The sequence below is a fragment of the Buteo buteo genome, chromosome 13, assembly GCF_964188355.1.
Source record: "Buteo buteo chromosome 13, bButBut1.hap1.1, whole genome shotgun sequence".
NCBI classification, from domain to species: domain Eukaryota; kingdom Metazoa; phylum Chordata; class Aves; order Accipitriformes; family Accipitridae; genus Buteo; species Buteo buteo.
This window is the reverse complement of record NC_134183.1, coordinates 12,966,648-12,984,715: the sequence shown is the minus strand read 5'-3', so window position 1 is coordinate 12,984,715 and position 18,068 is coordinate 12,966,648. Positions and strand designations below refer to the sequence as shown.

At 44.9% G+C, this 18,068-nt stretch overlaps 1 protein-coding gene across 1 annotated transcript in view; it reads left to right on the top strand.

The window, feature by feature from the left end:
* LOC142038896 (myosin-4-like) overlaps positions 1 to 13,354 on the top strand; it is a 34,157-nt gene extending 20,803 nt beyond the window's left edge. Inside the window, exons 22-39 of the mRNA XM_075044824.1 lie at positions 138 to 314; positions 952 to 1,097; positions 1,184 to 1,274; positions 2,063 to 2,452; positions 2,545 to 2,671; positions 3,089 to 3,207; positions 3,915 to 4,111; positions 4,626 to 4,809; positions 5,719 to 5,884; positions 6,672 to 6,796; positions 8,255 to 8,563; positions 8,650 to 8,853; positions 8,938 to 9,063; positions 10,227 to 10,397; positions 11,965 to 12,069; positions 12,149 to 12,244; positions 12,686 to 12,820; positions 13,196 to 13,354. Coding sequence (XP_074900925.1) covers positions 138 to 314; positions 952 to 1,097; positions 1,184 to 1,274; positions 2,063 to 2,452; positions 2,545 to 2,671; positions 3,089 to 3,207; positions 3,915 to 4,111; positions 4,626 to 4,809; positions 5,719 to 5,884; positions 6,672 to 6,796; positions 8,255 to 8,563; positions 8,650 to 8,853; positions 8,938 to 9,063; positions 10,227 to 10,397; positions 11,965 to 12,069; positions 12,149 to 12,244; positions 12,686 to 12,820; positions 13,196 to 13,210 — 2,883 coding nt within the window. The 3' untranslated portion in view covers positions 13,211 to 13,354. The remainder of the gene's footprint in view (positions 1 to 137; positions 315 to 951; positions 1,098 to 1,183; positions 1,275 to 2,062; positions 2,453 to 2,544; positions 2,672 to 3,088; positions 3,208 to 3,914; positions 4,112 to 4,625; positions 4,810 to 5,718; positions 5,885 to 6,671; positions 6,797 to 8,254; positions 8,564 to 8,649; positions 8,854 to 8,937; positions 9,064 to 10,226; positions 10,398 to 11,964; positions 12,070 to 12,148; positions 12,245 to 12,685; positions 12,821 to 13,195) is intronic.
* Positions 13,355 to 18,068: the final 4,714 nt, after the last annotated feature.

The window sequence follows — 18,068 nt, the reverse complement described above, 5'->3', positions numbered from 1 at the left end:
CATGAATGACACAGACCTTCTGTGGAGAGCATTTTGACTACATCCATGCAAGATTTTGCAAGGGTGCACTCACTGTGTTCTCAGTCTGTCATTTCTCAAGGCACCCACTAATAGTATGGATGCTGGCTGTCTAACAGGTTAAGAATCTTACTGAAGAGATGGCAGCTTTGGATGAAAATATTTCTAAACTCACTAAGGAGAAAAAGGCCCTCCAGGAAGCCCACCAGCAGACACTGGATGACTTGCAAGTTGAGGAAGACAAAGTCAGCACACTCACCAAAACCAAGACCAAACTGGAGCAGCAAGTAGACGATGTAAGAAAAAGTTTTTGGATTGTGTAGGTGGATGCTCTGATGGATTAGAAGAGACTAGAAATCTGTAGCTGGGAGTATAAGCACAGCCAAGCCAGCTCTAATAATTTCAGCTAATAAATCACTGCCAGTTGTCAGGGTATTGTGGAATCCAGTACATCTTTCATCTTTTCCTGCCTATTTAAACTATGTTCATCACTGGGTATTTCAGCACTGTAGACTTTTGTGCCCCATTTTAACCAATTAGCTGGAGCAGTATATCTGTGGCAGTTTGAAGTCTGCTGCTGAGTTATCTGTGGTCTCTTACTATGCAGTGTGGCTATACTCCAGGAAGTTATGAACACTGGGAATTTGTCAATGCTTGGCAGTCTATATGCTAGGAACTGCAGCCACTGGAAAATTTTCATTTCTGTATTTTTCAAGAACTTGCATTCCAACTGTGCACAGCCAAGCTGTGGACAGCTTAGTATCTCAAACCAAACCATAATGGCAGCTCTGATCTTGCAGCAAGAGTGTAGCACAGGTGGAGATGAGAAGTACATACAGGATCTGATTGTTTTCTCTGTTCATCAATTTCCAATCCTAGTTAGATTTTTAAATCAGGAATAGTTACTTTCAAAGTATGTTTTATGTGTTTTAGCTTGAAGGATCTCTGGAACAAGAGAAGAAACTGCGAATGGACCTTGAGAGAGCTAAGAGGAAACTGGAGGGAGATCTGAAAATGTCTCAGGATTCTATCATGGATCTGGAAAATGATAAGCAACAGATGGATGACAGGCTAAAGAAGTATTGTACTGACTTTTTTTGCTCTGAATTCTAAAATTCAGATTTTATCTTAACTGTATTGAATTTGCATTCTCATTCTTTAACAGAAAGGATTTTGAAATTAGCCAGTTGCAAAGTAAAACTGAAGATGAGCAGGCTCAAAGTTCTCAGCTGCAAAAGAAAATTAAGGAGCTTCAGGTAAAGTCTAAGAGTTACTGATATTTTTAGTAGACAAGCACAAGTTCCTTAGAATTAATTGATATTTATTCTTAGACTGTTCTACAAAAATATTTTTCTACACATGAATAAAACAATGAACATGGACTCTGGGTGCTGTTCCCAACTCAGGGCACTTTTACAAAAACTCTGGCCTCTAATCATATATAACAATGTAAGAAATTTCTTAAGTCAAGCTTGTGGCAGGCTTTGAAAATGGATCAGATACTGAGTTACAACAGTAGTGAAGCCACTGAGAATTACTTTTCTAAGAAAACAATAAAATGTGGCATAATCTGTCATGATCAGGACAGAGATCACCTTCTAAATGCAAGGCCAGAAAGACAGGTCTCTTCAGTGCTATTATCCCATGGTCGTTCATCTCAAGGTTCCTTCCATCTTGTTTGCTGATGGAGAAGGAACACTGCTTTGTTTTGGCCTGACCTTTGGAAAATTACTAAGAAACTTGCATACCTTTACATTTTCCAGTGACACATCCCCTATTTCTTCACAAAAGTGCAATACCTGATCCTTCATAACATAATAAATCCATTCTGAGCTATAACATAAAATGAAATACCAGATTTTACATTCACTGTTGTTCCAAAACTGAATATTGCATGTCATAGGACAAAATTCAGTGAAATTTCTAGTGGTGCATCACGCTTTATGCTGATATAAAGGGATGTGAATGTTCGCTCTTTATTCCTTAGTGATAATTTCAGATCTGTCTATTCACAAGTCCTCATTTAACCAATTAACTTTCACAGGCTCGAATAGAGGAATTGGAGGAAGAAATGGAGGCTGAACGTGCAATCCGTGCAAAGACTGAAAAGCAGCGAGTTGACCTTTCCAGGGAGCTAGAGGAGATCAGCGAGCGCCTGGAAGAAGCAGGAGGGGCTACCACAGCTCAGATTGAGATGAACAAGAAGCGTGAAGCAGAATTTCAGAAGATGCGCCGTGACCTCGAAGAGGCCACGTTGCAGCACGAAGCCACAGCTGCCGCCCTGCGGAAGAAGCACGCGGACAGCACAGCTGAGCTTGGGGAGCAGATTGACAACCTGCAGCGAGTGAAGCAGAAGCTGGAGAAGGAGAAGAGTGAGCTGAAGATGGAGATTGATGACTTGGCCAGTAACATGGAGTCTGTCTCCAAAGCCAAGGTTGCTGCACAGGAAGAAACATTTCTCATCACTACCATTGTTCTTCTGAACAATTAGATGAGCTGAAGGATATGCTTTCTATCTCTTAACAGAGCAATCTGGAAAAGATGTGCCGAGCTCTCGAAGACCAGTTCAGTGAAGTCAGAACCAAAGATGATGAACATTTGCGACTAATCAATGATCTGAACATGCAGAAAACACGTCTACAGACTGAGAATGGTGTGTCCCCAGATGAAATGTAATAGTCCTGTGCCAAGTATTTAAATATGCTGTCTGAATGCCTGTGTATTTTGTAATATATTCATCACTGGGTGATCTGAACAAAACTCCGATGGTAGAATTTCCTCCTGGTGGCAGTCATAGAAATTTCACCCAAGGAACCATAAAATCAAACCAAAAGAGGCACTGTCAATCAAATTGAATGTGTGAATTTGTGGTCAGTTCATCCCCTTTCCTTTGATGTCAGCACAACATTTCTCTTTGATAGCTTTTTCCTACTGGTGGGAATGAAATTGATACTTTCTCTTCATTTTACCACATTATATCTTGTAATCACTTTCCATATGGCTAGCTCTTCTCATTCATATGTTTTACATTTCGTATGTCTGTCTAAAAAAATAAATGTTTTCTCAATAGGTGAACTTACTCGGCAACTAGAGGAGAAGGAGTCCCTGATTTCTCAGTTGACTCGAGGCAAACATGCTTTCACTCAGCAGACTGAAGAGCTGAAGAGGCAACTAGAGGAAGAAAATAAGGTGACTTGTTTTAATTCAGACCAACAAATTGTAAAATAAATCCATGAGGTAAAACAATAAATGAGATTTCTCCTCAGAGAAAGGTGGAGACATCAGAGCAGTGAAACTTTGGAGCTTTGCCTTGGAGTATAACACAGAGAAGAGACATTAGAAATGAAATAAGGAAGACAGTTTAAGTGCTTCTCACCATGCTTTCTGAAGTTCAAAAACATGAGAGATGTGAATGAAAATAGCTCTGTGTGCATACCTTTCTGTTACAGGAAACCCCTGAGGCAAAGAAACAGTAGCAGCCAAAAAAAGGAAAGAGAAGAGTGCAGGCGTACCTAGGGTTAGATATGACAAAACAGTTTAAAGTTTTTTCCACCTTCAGATAAACATAAACTCTACCTGAAAAGCTTACGGGGAAACTTCTTGAGAGATAATTCCCACCTTGTCTGTTGCTGGATTTCTTGTGTCTTTGTCTGAACCACTTGGTGCAGATATGTTTGAGAGGCAGCATCCCAGACAAGATGGACGAGCGCCTGGTCTTGTTTAACAACATCAAGTCTGAAACACAGAGCCCCTAATGTTATTTGCTTTGCCCCTTCTGTTACTCTAGAAACTGTTACACATAGGCAGTGAGATGTGAAGTTTTTGTAAAAATACAGAAAAAAATCCAGTCACAAATTGTTAATGTTTTGACAATTTGTATAATTTTAACTACCAAGGCCAAGAACGCCCTGGCCCACGCCTTGCAGTCTGCTCGCCACGACTGTGACTTGCTCCGGGAACAATATGAGGAGGAGCAGGAAGCCAAGAGTGAGCTGCAGCGTGCCCTGTCCAAGGCCAACACTGAAGTGGCCCAATGGAGAACCAAATACGAGACGGACGCTATTCAGCGCACGGAGGAGCTGGAGGAGGCCAAGTACGTGGAGGGATGGTATGGAGCAAGTAGAAGGATATTTAAGTATAAATGTGAAAAGGAACTGGAGGAAACCAGAATATGCTTGTAGTGGGAATATGCAGAGCAGTGTGCTTTGTAATGTGTTAGGAGTAAAAAGGGGAGTGAGTAGAGGCTTAAAGGTGGACAAGTAGAGGCTTGGGAGTGTCTACAGAAAGGAGAATTCCAGTGCATCATCTATAGAGTTAATCATAACAGTTGAAAAATCACATTCTTTACACTGCCAATATTGAAAATGTGTTCCTGGTTCCTCTCCACATTGGTGTAGTCTACCCTTTGGGTAAGTATTCTCCCAGCCTATGCATGACTCCAGCGTGCTGTGTCATCCCAAGCTCCTATCGATGCCCTCTGTTCACACCATCATAGCTTTCCATGTTGCCCTCTCTGCCCATCTCTCCCATGCTAAACTCCCTTCTTGTCCATCTTCTGAGAATGTCAGAATTTTCTTTCTCTCAGTGCTGATTGTCTCATCCTGCAGAAAGAAGCTTGCTCAGCGCCTGCAGGAGTCAGAGGAGCAGATTGAGGCTGTCAACTCAAAGTGTGCTTCACTGGAGAAGACAAAGCAGAGGCTGCAGGGGGAAGTGGATGACCTCATGAGTGACATGGAGAGGTCGAACGCAGCCTGTGCAGCATTTGATAAAAAGCAGAAGAATTTTGACAAGGTTCATTCACAGAGCCTGCCAGATCTGAACATCATTAGACATTTTATAGGCCAGGCCAAATTCTGAAATTATGAAAGTTCTGCACTCACAGTAAGATAAATTACATTTTATCCAAAGCAAAGCTATGGTAAGGAGCATATAATGGGACATATAGTAATGATAATGTATCAGTGTGAGTAACCCAAAATGACCACAGCAAACAGTAAAGTAGCTTTCCGATAGTTTTAAAAAGCATGAAGTCTTTGCAAGGGAGATTGGGAGAACCCATATCTAGTCTTTGATCAAGCAGACTGAGCAAGTATTCACATTCAAGCTAACAAGCCCTGACTTTCACCTGATGCTAGTCTGCCAGCCTTGATTCAGGTTAGGCAGAGCCTCAGACTCCTTTACACAGTTCCAGCCTTCACTGCCTTTAATAACATTTAAAAGAATCAACACTGTTTGACCAAGTGATGTTGCACAGCCCTGTGCCTTGTCCCAGCCTTTTGTGACTGGATTTGGTGAATGTGCTAAAAAAGATGGCCTGCAGGGCTGTGGTGTCAAACTCAGGAGACAATCAGTAGAACATGATCTTTCTTGGTGGGCTGAGGGCAAGACCACTGGCTCCCACAATAATAAAAAGGGTCACACAGCCTCATTCAGACTAACCACATTGTGTCCAGGCTGGTGTCAAGCCAAACTCCTGCCTGAGAGCTTGGGGAATGCACTAGTGCTGACTGAAGAGGATAATTTAAGTAGCTTCCACAAAAACAGCCAGAGTATGTATCACAGTGAATCGATTGTCACAGGCAGAGAACAGTCCAAAGCAAAAGATTATAAGACAGGCCATGCCTCTTGGGTTCTTGTCCGTAAACATGCAAAGACAGGAGTGTTGCAGAATGGGTCATTCTTATGCTCCTGTCACTCCAGGTCCTGTCTGAATGGAAGCAGAAGTACCAGGAGAGTCAGGCTGAGCTGGAAGCTGCCCAGAAGGAGTCTCGCTCTCTTAGCACTGAGATCTTCCGCATGAAGAATGCCTATGAAGAAATGCTTGACCAGGCTGAGACTATCAGACGGGAGAACAAGAACCTCCAGCGTAAGTTCAGATCTCTATCAGCTGGGATCCACCATAAGTCCTAAAATGCTTCCATGTTTCTGGGCTACCAGAGCTCTGCCTCTTCCCAGAGTTTTGTTCTTTATGATTTTCCTACAAAGCTCAGGTTAGGTGACTTTCTTTCCTGTTCAGCTGATCTCAAAGTCACCTGTAAGCACATGTCTACAGCTCATTACATTATCTTATTTCCTCATGGTATTCTGCCTCCTTCACACCATTACAATTCCATTCATGGACAGGGACCAAATTAATTGAATGGACAGAAATTATGATGAAACCAGATACTCATTTTTTCAGATTACTTCAGTCACTGCCATTAGAGAAAATCTGAACGGCTGTTGTCTATGTCCTTGTAGAGAACCATGCAGCTGTGGCATAAGGGATTGGCATTTAATAAGCAAACTAACTGTATAAAGGAAACACAACTCAGTTCCTTTTTGTGAGCTGAATGATCCCTGGGGATTATCTGAGGATAAAGAGAGCAATCAAACAGGACTGTCTCTGGAGCTGTAATTTCACTATCCAGAGGAATTTGACACTATTCTCTGAACTCACACCAGTTGGTCCCTCTCATTTTCAGATTGCACACTGAACTGGAAATATCAGGTAATCAGAAATAAAGACTGCACATGAGACAAGACCTATTATTTCTCCTCACTGCTGCATCACATTAGACCATTATCTCTTCCGTCATTCCTATTGCCAAACAGCAATTGCAGGTGCCATTGACAACATTATCTGAGTTGAGTATGTGTTTTCTGTGTTGCAGAGGAAATTTCTGATCTGACTGAACAGATTGCTGAATCCGGAAAAGCTAAACATGGACTGGAGAAAGCAAAGAAGCAAATTGAGCAAGAAAAGTGTGACCTTCAAGCAGCATTAGAAGAAGCAGAGGCAAGTATCCTCAATAAGGGGGTTTGTTTTTACAGAGATCATGAATGGAGAAAATTTGGAGATTATATTCTCAGTCTTTCTTACTATCTTTGGCTATCCCTCAGCTCTTCATAACTTTAAATCTTACATTTTTCCTAATCCATGCCAGATTGCAGCTCCTTCAGTTCCCTCTTGTCTGGGTTCTGCCTTTTGTTCCCTGTCTGCCCTGACTGTCTCTTGGAAAAGTTTTTATTACTTCTGTATGACCATATCTGATTCTCCACAAAATGTCTTTGAGAGCATTTCATGGTCTACCTAGGGAATAGCTCAAACACGGAGACACAGAATTAACTTAGGTTGGAAAGGATCTCTGGAGGTCTTTAGTCCAACCTCCTGCTCAAAGCAGGGCTGACTTTAAAGTTACATTATGTTGCTCAAAGCCTTGTCTAATTGGTCTTTATAATTTCCAAGGATGGAGATTTCATAGTATTGCTAGACAACCTTTTCCCGTGTGGCATCATTCTCATGGGAAAACATTTTTATCCTTATATGCAGTCAGGATTTCCCTTGTATCAACTTTTGAATGTTGCCTTTTGTCTTTCTGCTGTCCACCACCAAGAAGAGCCTCACCTTGTTTTCTCTGTAACTCCCCTTAGGCAGAAAAAGAAGTGAAAAACAACTGACACATCTCTAATCTTTAGATCTCACTAGATGGGCAGTCAGTAGAAGCAAGACTTATAGTGGCCATGCAAATCCATCTGCTCTAATTTATGCATCTAAATATCACCAGTCTAATCCTGAATTAGTCACCATAGGTTCACTCTAGAATCAAAAAGGAAAAATAGGCATCTCTGGAGGGTCTGTTCTTAAAAGGGATGCTAGGGCTACATCAACTGTTCCATTCTCTGGATGTGTTTATTTCTGTCCACTGGTTGTAAAGACTCAGGCTTTTAACTCCTAGACATCTGAAGCTAGATGATATGAGTATCAGAGGAAAAAGGCTGTATGGGAGGGGAACATGCCCACACAGTCACTGGGGTGGGACTAAGTGCAGAGCCCCTAAGCAGAATTCAGCATGGAGATGCAAGAGAAGGCAAGCTGCTTCTGAGCATGAGGATTGGCTGTTTTATCTTATGTTTTCACATGTTTTTTGTTATCTCTGCAGTGTCATTTGTTTATCATTGGTTTATCATTTGTTATCTCTGCAGTGTCAACATAGCCCTCAGTGCCCAGACCTTGTGGTATTGGAGGCATTTTCCTAAGGAGTCTTATTCCTAAATTACTGATTAATAGCCAGCTGAGGTATAATGCCTTATGTATGGGAATAGCAGTCAGCTTTTTCAGTGCTAGGCCTTTTCTAAAGGTCCACAGTAAGGCAAATATATCTGCATTACTGGCTGCAAAATGTCAAAATTCTGCAGGGGCATTTCCCAGTAATGGCCACTACAGAGACAAATGATATTATTTCAACCCTGCCAGGGCTCTTTAGAGCATGAAGAGGGAAAAATCTTACGTGTTCAGCTGGAGCTGAACCAGGTGAAGTCAGATGTTGATAGAAGGAGTGCAGAGAAAGATGAGGAAATTCACCAGCTTAAGAGGAATCACCAGAGGATATTAGAGTCTATGCAGACCACACTGGATGCTGAGATCAGAAGCAGAAATGATGCTCTGAGGCTGAAAAAGAAGATGGAGGGAGATCTGAATGACATGGAAATACAGTTGAGCCATGCCAACTGTCAGGTAGCAGAGACACAGAAGCACCTCAAAGCCGTGCAAGGGCAACTCAAGGTAGGAACCACAAGTGCTACTGTCCTACAGGTCTTTGCCACTCACTCTGCTTGCCTCTGAGTCTTATGGTGCTTTCACCTTCAAAGGATTCCCAGCTCCATTTGGATGATGCTTTGAGAGAGAGTGATGACCTGAAGGAGCAGCTTGCTATGGTAGAGCGTAGGAACAATCTGATGACAACAGAAATGGAGGAGATGCGAGCTGCTATGGAGCAGACAGAGCGAGCCCGGAAAGTTTCTGAGCAGGAGCTGATGGATGCCAGTGAGCGAGTGCAGCTTCTTCATTCTCAGGTATTTGATATCTCTTTTACAATAGGCATGTGGGAGTGGCATGATATGGGGTGGGAATGACCTGTCTTCGGACTGTCCCAACAGAACACAAGCCTCCTCAACATGAAGAAGAGACTGGAAGTGGACATTACTCACTTACAGAATGAGGTCGAAGACAGCATTCAGGAAGCCAGAAATGCAGAGGAGAAAGCAAAGAAAGCTATCACAGATGTGAGTCTTCTTACTTGCCTCTTTTCCATTTTATACTACTGCAGTTACTTTTACACTTTAGAAAGGCAGCAATCAGGTGGAGGAGAACCAGTTCTTCAACAGAAAATATCAGTGACACACAATCCCTTCCACATGGGCCTCACACAGCCTCTGCCCTATTGCTTGCCATGGGAGACCCCTTCAGTCTAGGTCCTCTACTCATGTTCTGGTAGCAGTCTGTATTGAAGAGGCATTCTGTCTCCCCTTCCTGATACCCACATTCACTTTGGCTTCCAGGATAAACATAATAGACAAGATAAAACAACTGTTGGCAACATTGTAATAGGAAAAGAGTAGTCTGAACCAAGTCCTGTTTAGACACAGCACAGAAAAACAGAAATTAAGACTAAAATTTTATGTGCTTCTTTACAAATGCTAGACATGTAAGAAATAAAAAGAGAGAATAGAAATGTTTCATTTAAACAAGGCTACAGTTCCACAGCACCAGAAGAAACAAATCTTAGGACTATCTAGGAAAGGTATATGAAAATGAAACAGAAAGTGGTTACACTATTGCATCAAGTCATGGTGCACCTGGGCCTGAAGTGCTGTGTCTGGTTCTGGTTGCCCAACAGCAGCAGTGATGCAGGTTCCCCTCCGCCCTCTCTGCCCTGTCACGTTGGTGACAGCTATCCATCCTGGGTCCTGAAGATCTCTGCAGGCACAAGCTTTTCATTCTAGTTTCAGATACTCAGGGTCATCTCATCAGCAAAAACCGCTTAGGTGTCTGACTCCTCGGCAAATTTAGGCAACAAATGGACAGATATTCAAAATCATTTGGGAACCCAGAGATGCAGAGTGCTAGCTGGTAATACTTCAAGATGCCCCTAATTTCCACTGACTCCTAAAAAATGAAACTTTGGTACTGAGTCATTTGCATGATTTAATTATTTTTTTCTTGTCATCAACCCTGCCCGTTCCCCAAGGCAGAGTAGTTTTAGAAATACAGATACTGAGAAACAGTGATCCTCTTTATATGACAGACCCTTAGCACAGCCATGGGCACTGACTGAGCATGTGGAGAGCCATACACCGATGTGAAGCTGGGCATTGCTCCTAGGGAGAACACAGAACGGCCAGGGATGGGGAGGCATGTTCATAACATAACTATGCACTACAACCAGGCAGCCATGATGGCAGAAGAGCTGAAGAAGGAGCAGGACACCAGCGCCCACCTGGAGAGGATGAAGAGGAATCTGGAACAGACGGTGAAGGACCTGCAGCACCGTCTGGATGAAGCCGAGCAGCTGGCACTGAAGGGTGGAAAGAAGCAACTCCAGAAATTAGAGGCGAGGGTATGGTGAAGACTAGGGTAGGCTAAGGTCATGTTCCTGAGAGGGGCCTTGGTTGCTGGAACCTCTTGGGAAGGTTACAACAGGGACAACCCCAGGTATCTCCAGCAGGTGTGATGAGAGTTACACTGAGTAGTCAAATATTGCACTGTGGGTGAGGAATTTGAGAATGACCTCATAACACTGAGTGGGCAAAAATGGTGGCAGATGAACCTCAGGGTAGACATACATGCTAACTTATCTAGGGAAAAATAATTTAAAACATGCTTACTTGGGATTGAATTTGGAACTGGCAATTACAGCTCAGCCAGGAGATCTCAGTCTCATCCATGACAGGCCTCAGAAACTGTTCAATGTGCAGTAGAAACAAAAACAGAAGAGAGAAAAAATTTTGGGCTTCATTAGGAAAGGCACTGAGCACAAGACAGATAGCATCACTTGCCACTATATTAAATGTACCATGTGCAGTTCTGGTCTCTGCAACTCAGGAAGGACCTGACAGTTAGAGAAGCATCCAGGGAATGGCAACTGAGTGGGTGGAACCTTATGAGGTGAGACAAACAAGGCTAGGACTCTTCTGTTTGGAGAGGAGATGGCTGAGGGGGATGTAATCAGAGTTTACAGAATCATGACAGCAGTGCCCAAGATGTATTCTGAATGGTTATTCATCAAAATGCATAATATGAGAAGTAAGGACACATGATACAGATCAGGACATCTTCACCTGGAGATCAGTTTAAAAGAATTAAAAGGAAGTACTTTATGGAGTGGGCAGTGAAATTCTGGAACTTGCTGCTGTGGGAGGCTGTAGAGGCAGCTGGTAGAAAGTTCAAAGAGGGATCAGAAATCATCAGGTTTGTAAACATACTTAAAGGAACAGGCATAGATATGCCACCTTACACCTCTAATCTAATGACTGTGGAAGCTGGACAAGTGTGAGGGGATAATATAGCAGCCAGGTTTCCATGCTGTCCCTAAATGGTATATGTCACTGCCACTCCCAGAAGCAAAGCATTGAGCTAGATGGACCATTTGCCTGACCCACTTATTGCGCTCTTCAACTGTTCCTGTTCCAAAATACAGCACAACTGACTGGGAATTAGGTGTTCTTGGCTTTGAAAGGAAATATCGACACAGAAATAAACACATTGGTATCCAGGTTTGACTTATATACACTGGGACTATTCATGAGGATGAGCTGGATTTGAAGATACAAATGAACAAGATTTTCCCCATTTACCTGGTGATCATTGACAGAACCCTCCCTTCCCTGTTTCAATTTCCTCTTCTCTGACAGCTTTAAGCCTGATTTTGATTATAAATGCCCCAGGTATGCACAGCTAAGTTCTGTCCATAAATAACTACGGATTCACATGCTATGTCACTACTAATATAGCACAGTGAGTAGTTTTTAGCTAGTCTAGCCCCAAGAAGCAGCTGCAGGAAGATGCCCTGCACTGCCACTTTCTCTGCAGCCTTAGTCTGCAGAACCCTGGTTCCCAGTATCCTAGAGCAGGATCAGCAGCCATTTTTGGCAGCTTGCTGTCTTCACCATGATACTGTGTTTCAGATTAATGAGTTAGAAAATGAGCTTGATGCTGAGCAGAAACGAGGAATAGAGTCACTGAAAGGTGCTCGCAAGTATGAACGAAGGCTGAAGGAGCTCACTTACCAGGTATTTCAAATCTTCTGCCCTCTTACGTGCATCACCTCAGTCCATCTTCCAAGGCTGACTTGATTTTCACTTCCCACAGTCTGAAGAGGATAAGAAAAATATTCTCCGGCTCCAGGACCTGGTGGACAAGCTGCAGTTAAAAGTGAAAGCATACAAGAAACAGGCTGAGGAAGCTGTGAGTGCACAACTCTTTAAATTTTTGTGGGCCCTGGGTGGAGAATTCCAAAAGGTCTGGGCTCCCAAGTTCATTAAAATAAGTGAATACTCCATTTGATAGGGCAGCTATGGCCACTGCCTTTGAATATTCCTTACCTCATAAAGACTTACAGCTCACAACACAGCAGGCACAGCTGTAATTATCCAGGAGTTGTTGCACTTCTGGAGCCACACTAGCCAATTTTCCCTGCTGGAACTGAGCAGGACTTATTGTTCTGTCACCAGCTGAGTGCTCATGTTGTTGACAGTACTAGATAGAGTGTTGGCAATGCAGGGATGTAGCTGTGAGGCTAAGTAGTAGGTGATGTTACTGTGGCGCAGCCATAGGTTGTTCGGTTAATGGTAAGAAGGCAATGTCAGTTTGTGTCCATGTCACTAATGGCACTTGCATGACTTTCAGGAAGAACAGGCAAACACTAATCTCTCACGATGCCGCAAGACCCAGCACGAGCTGGAAGAGGCTGAAGAACGAGCTGATATTGCTGAATGTCAGGTTAACAAGTTACGAGCCAAAAGTCGTGATACTGGAGGACAGGTGAGTTAGAGGGCTGCAGAGAAGGACCATTCCTATGCAGAGGAATGGATCTCTGCATAGAGATCTCTGCCCAAAGACCTGGCAGCCACAGCTGTATTCCTCCCACTCTTGCACTGGAGTGTCCTCATAAAAGAAGGCCAGAAATTGGCACTTATTCAAAAGCAGGGGGTTTTGAAAGTCCTTTTGATGCCTACCAAAAGACAGACCAGACATGATCTAGTCTAAGAATCCATGTCTTTCAGCAGAATTGGGAGGCACGGGTTCTTTGCCAGTAATATGGCAGAATATTTGTAATAGCCACAGACCTGAAGCAACCCCACAAATAATTCAGTTGCTCTGATAACCTCTACATTATCTTCCTTTTTTTATATTTAGAAATCAGAGGAATGAGGTCCCTGACCAGACCTGTGGCAGGCTCCCTTACAATATAGACTTCTCTGCATCCAACAGAGATATTCATTACTTGCTTCATGTAACAAGGTGTGCATGTAACTAATCTTTGACCTGGTCATATTTAGCCAACTCTAAGTAGAAGCTGTGGGAAATAAAAATAAACCTGGGCGATGCTCTGGTGACTGTAAGGACTATCAATTCATCATGAGACTGACAGTAAGCCTTTGTGAATGGATGTAGCAGGTACAGCAGCGGTTCCCAAAGTCCAGGATATGTCCTATGCAGGAAAAAGTGTTGCCAGAGTAATGGGAACACACTCCTCGGTCATCCTCCATGGTTTCAACTTTCATGCTTGAGAGAAGCTAACAGCTAAGTAGGAAAAAATACAGAGAAGGTCTCTATGTAAGGCTGTAACAATACCTGTGACTTGAACTGCTCTGTTCTTCTGCCTTTGCAGTCCATGGCATAACGCTGTGGGGACAGGGAGAGTGTCTCCTCCAGACAGCGGGTGTGGAGGGGGATCTGCCACGAGTGGGAGGAATGGGTGGGGATGGGCACCCTACACTGCCTTCGTCCGTGTGTGCGCCCTGTGGGATGTGTTGTGTTTGTGGAAGGGAGGGAAAAGGAGGGCATCTGCTCCATGCCGGGGGGGGGCGGATCTGCTCCATGCAGTGTGTGCGGAGGGGCTCTGCTCCATGTGGGGAGGGGGCTGCATCTGCTAATCCCCGCAGGCCGCGGCGCGGGATCGCCCGGCCCGCTCTGCCCGTCCGCCGCCCCCCGAAGCCCCTCGGCCGCACGGCGGCGGCGGGGCCTCCCGGCGGGCAGCGCTCGGGGCGGGGCCGCCGCCAGGGCGCGGGAGCCCGCCAGCGGCAGCCGTGCCTGCGGCCCGGCGCGGCGGCAGGGGGCGCTGCCGCGCCGCGGCGGGGACGGCGGCGGGCGGGACCCGCCCTCCCCCGCGCGCCGCAGGGCCCGAGCGGCGGGGGCGGCGGCGGCGGCGGCGGCGGCCTGAGGGCCGGAGCCGGCTCCGCCGAAAGCTGGGCCGGGCCACGGTGTTCGGGGCCGCCCCACCGGGGCCAGCAGCCCCATCCCGGAGCGGGGCCGGGAGCGGGGCCGGGGCCGAGCCCTCTGGCTGTCCCGGGAGACCCCCTGCCCTGGCGCGCTGTCTGCCAGCCCCAGGCGTCTCCTCGCTGAGACGCCGGGGTTTGGGCTCTTGCCCCCAAGTACCGCTCCGGGTCCCTGTGTTCCGGAGCCCTCCCAGGTGAGCAGGGTCCTCGGATGCAAAAGGAGGGGATGCTGTGGCTGCGTTGCCTGGCACAGGGCGTTGCTGAGCTGCTCGTCATCGTCCGAGTGAAAAAAACGGGACCGCTTCAAAAGCAAAAATGCTGTGGAGCACATTAACTCCTTCAGATTTTTCGTTTTAAGACGCCCGGATGTTTGCTGTCTGTAGGAGCCAGACTTTGCCCGGTGGTGGTGTTCAGCCAGGCGGTCGTGTACAAGTGACAGCCAGTGGCTCTGGCTGGTTTTTGTCTTCAGGCACAAGTGCCATCACCACCCCTCCCGAGGCGCCTGCCTCCTCCCGTTCCAGTTCAGCACTCGGTGGCCTGCTGTTCCTGTGCCCCAGACGCTCCTTCCGTCCATGTCATTCCTTTCCCCTCCCGTGTATGCATCTGCGTCGATGGTTCTTATGCGTTGTGTTCCATTTGTCTTTCTGTCATCCTTCTCCTATGTTTTATACCTTGTCATCACTGCTGGCTGTAACCCATGTGTCTGCTGACTGGTCATCCTCCCGTTCACATTCAGGGTCCTTTGTGCCAGTCATAGCTCTCTAGTGTTTTGTGTGCTAATGCCCCATCAGATGGTGATCTTCCATCACTGCCAAGCTGACAAAAATCATCTTATTGTTTCTTTTCCCCATCTCCATGGCTACCTGCCATCACTGGCTTTAGCTTGCACGTTCTTCAGCATGGCATTTTCTGTTCTCAGAGATGGATGTGGACAAGCCAGTCACAAACGCAGCAGTCTGTGACTTGGAACTGTCACTGTGTCCAACCTCCCCAAACTGGCAGGTCCTGCCCACACTCTCACATGACATGGTATGGTGTTCGCTGCACAGCTGTGCACATTAGGACCACGTCTGCCCCAGCCAACAAACAGTGCTGTGATAAGCACAATGCTAGCAGACAGATCAGTAGATTAGCAGGGTTTATCCTTTTGTTAAGTACAAACCTGTTCTCAATACTCTTATTTGTACATAAAGGAAGAAAAATTGAAAGAATGAGAAACAGGTCCTGCATGGGACCTGTTTTGTTCTACAGGAGTGGCTTTTAAAGGCTATTTTTTTCTTTAATATGATGATGGCTGCAAACATTTTTACAAAGCTGAAAGAAAGGCCTTTGTCTGAAAATTTCTTTACATTCCCAGAAGCTTCTAGATGTGCTTTGTAGTTGTCATGAGATCTATAGAGCCCTCTGAGTCCTTTGCTTGTCCCAGTATACCAGGAAGGGAGAGGTAATGGAATGACCAAATGCATGTGCATTACCCATGAACCAGCACTGGCTTTTTCTTGGCATGCTGGCCAGCAGTAGGAAGAATCATTCTGTGTGATCACCTGTCTCTCCACAGGAGTATTTCAGTAAAGCAGCCTGTTAGGTGTTTAGGCCATACATTAGCATCACTGGATTCCTTTTGTGACCACAGAACGTGTCACCTTGCTCACTCAAGACAGCTCTGGGAGAGAGGCAGAAGAGACAGAGTGAAGGTTAAAGACTCAGTCCAAATCAATGCTGCTTGCCACCTCCACGCAGGGGCAGAGTGCACTGTCCAAGCTGATGGTTTGAACAATGCTCAAGCCAAAGGCTTGAATTGCTCTTAGGCTGATGAAAAAAAAAACAGGCCACGCCTTTAACTTAGCTATAAATGTGAAAATGACAGCAAACAACTGTGTCATCTGCTTTTCAAAAATTGCTCACTGTTCAGCTAAGTATCTCCACAAAGAGAGCCTGAGAAATCAGGAGAAGGGCATTGAACCTCCAGAGACTGGCAAAAACCTGAACACAGGTCTGTGCCAAGCAGTTCCAGTGGGCAACTCTAGACTATTCCCAGCTCAGAGATTTTTGTATTTCTGTATTTCTTTGCTTAGTTCTTGCCACTAAATTTATAAGATAGGCAGGTGCATATTAGCATTCTGAAGAAAAGCAGATGGTTTCTGGAAAATAGAAGAGGGACTGAGGGGACAAAAAAAATCCCCCCCCAAAAAAGCCCAGAAAGCTGGAAGGAAATTGAAATAGAATAACTGGTAGGTTTTCAAAATAAAATTTATTTATTTCTTTAAGAACTAGAAATGTACTATTTTTCATTTAGTTGAACCAGAGGTAGCATGAGATATACTTAGGAAATAAAAAAGGACAGACTCTTTAATTTAGAACAGTAACAAATAAGCTTATTAAGAGAGCTGGAGCTATGTCATACCTCAGTGTATGCTAAGAATAACCCTTACTAGTTTGCCTACCTGTGAAGTCAGAAGGAGGATTAAAATGCTGATTTAAAAACACACCATGCACACACAAAGCTCATCCCTTCTAGGCACGGTGCCTGCTTCTCCTTTGAGGTCCTGGGGGAATGGATGGAAGTGGGATTCATTCCAGTGGCCTACAAGATTCTCTTTCAAGCCTGCAGGCCCTTTTGCTAGGAAAAGGGTGAATTGTGCTGAGAGTTACAGCCCCTTTGCTTATGTCTGTGACCAACATCAGACCTTGTACAGCTCTAAGAACTTTTTGCAGAAAACTGAGATTTCTCAGGTGTGAAACTGGGCTCCCATGTGCCACCATTGCTCCATAGTTGTATTAGCAGACAGATTAAGCACAAGAGAACTCAGGGTTTGACGCTTTTTAATCATGTGATAAATTTGGTCTAATTTACCTCATACATTTGTTCTAATTCTATGAAATAATAAATCCTCTTTATATTTTCATCCTGGGACAAAACAACTCCATGCATCAGTGCAGACTGGGGATTGACTGCTAGGGTGCAGCCCTGCAGAAAAGGCCTTGGGATTCTGGTGGAAAACAAGTTGGACCTGTGTCAGCAGTGCTCCTCTGCAGTAATAAAGCTAACCAGTCATAGGATTGCATTAGTAAGTAGCCAGTAAGTAGCCAGCAGGTCCAGGGATCTGGTTATTCCTCTCTGCCTGGCACTTGTGAGGCTGCATCTGCAATACTGTGTTTAGTTTTGGGAGCTGCTCCCCCGCCTTATGTGGGAGATGTTGACATACTGGAGAGGATCCAACAAAAGCCCCTAGTATCGGTCAGCCGGAGCACATGCCATGTAAGGAGATGAGAAGGGAATTAGGTTTGTTTGGCCTGGTGAAGAGGAGGCTAGCAGGGGATCTAATTGCAGACTAACACTGCTGAAAAGGAGGTTGCAAATTAAGATGCATTCAAGCTTTTCCTGCAAGTGCACAGTGAAAGGACAAGAGGAAATTGTCTCATGTTGCAAACCAAGGAAATTCTTTCTCAACAAAATGAAATATTATTTCCTATGAGAGTGATGCAGCCCTGAACAGGCTGCCTAGAGTGGTTGTGGAATCTCCATCCTTGGGGAGTTCCAGGATACATTTGGACAAGGCTCTGAGCAACTTCATCTATCTTTGAAGTTAGTCCTGCTTTGAGTAGGAGATTGGACTAAAGACCTCTGATATGCCTTCCAATCTACATTATTCACTGATTCAGTTGAACTTACTAATCCAGCAGGAAAAAAGTTGCATTCTGGTGTTTGAAGAGTGATCAATTCACTGAAAAGCCTGAGGAACACAGAACTGGTACCAGCCACAGGAAGATCAGGAACATGCAGCTAGCAG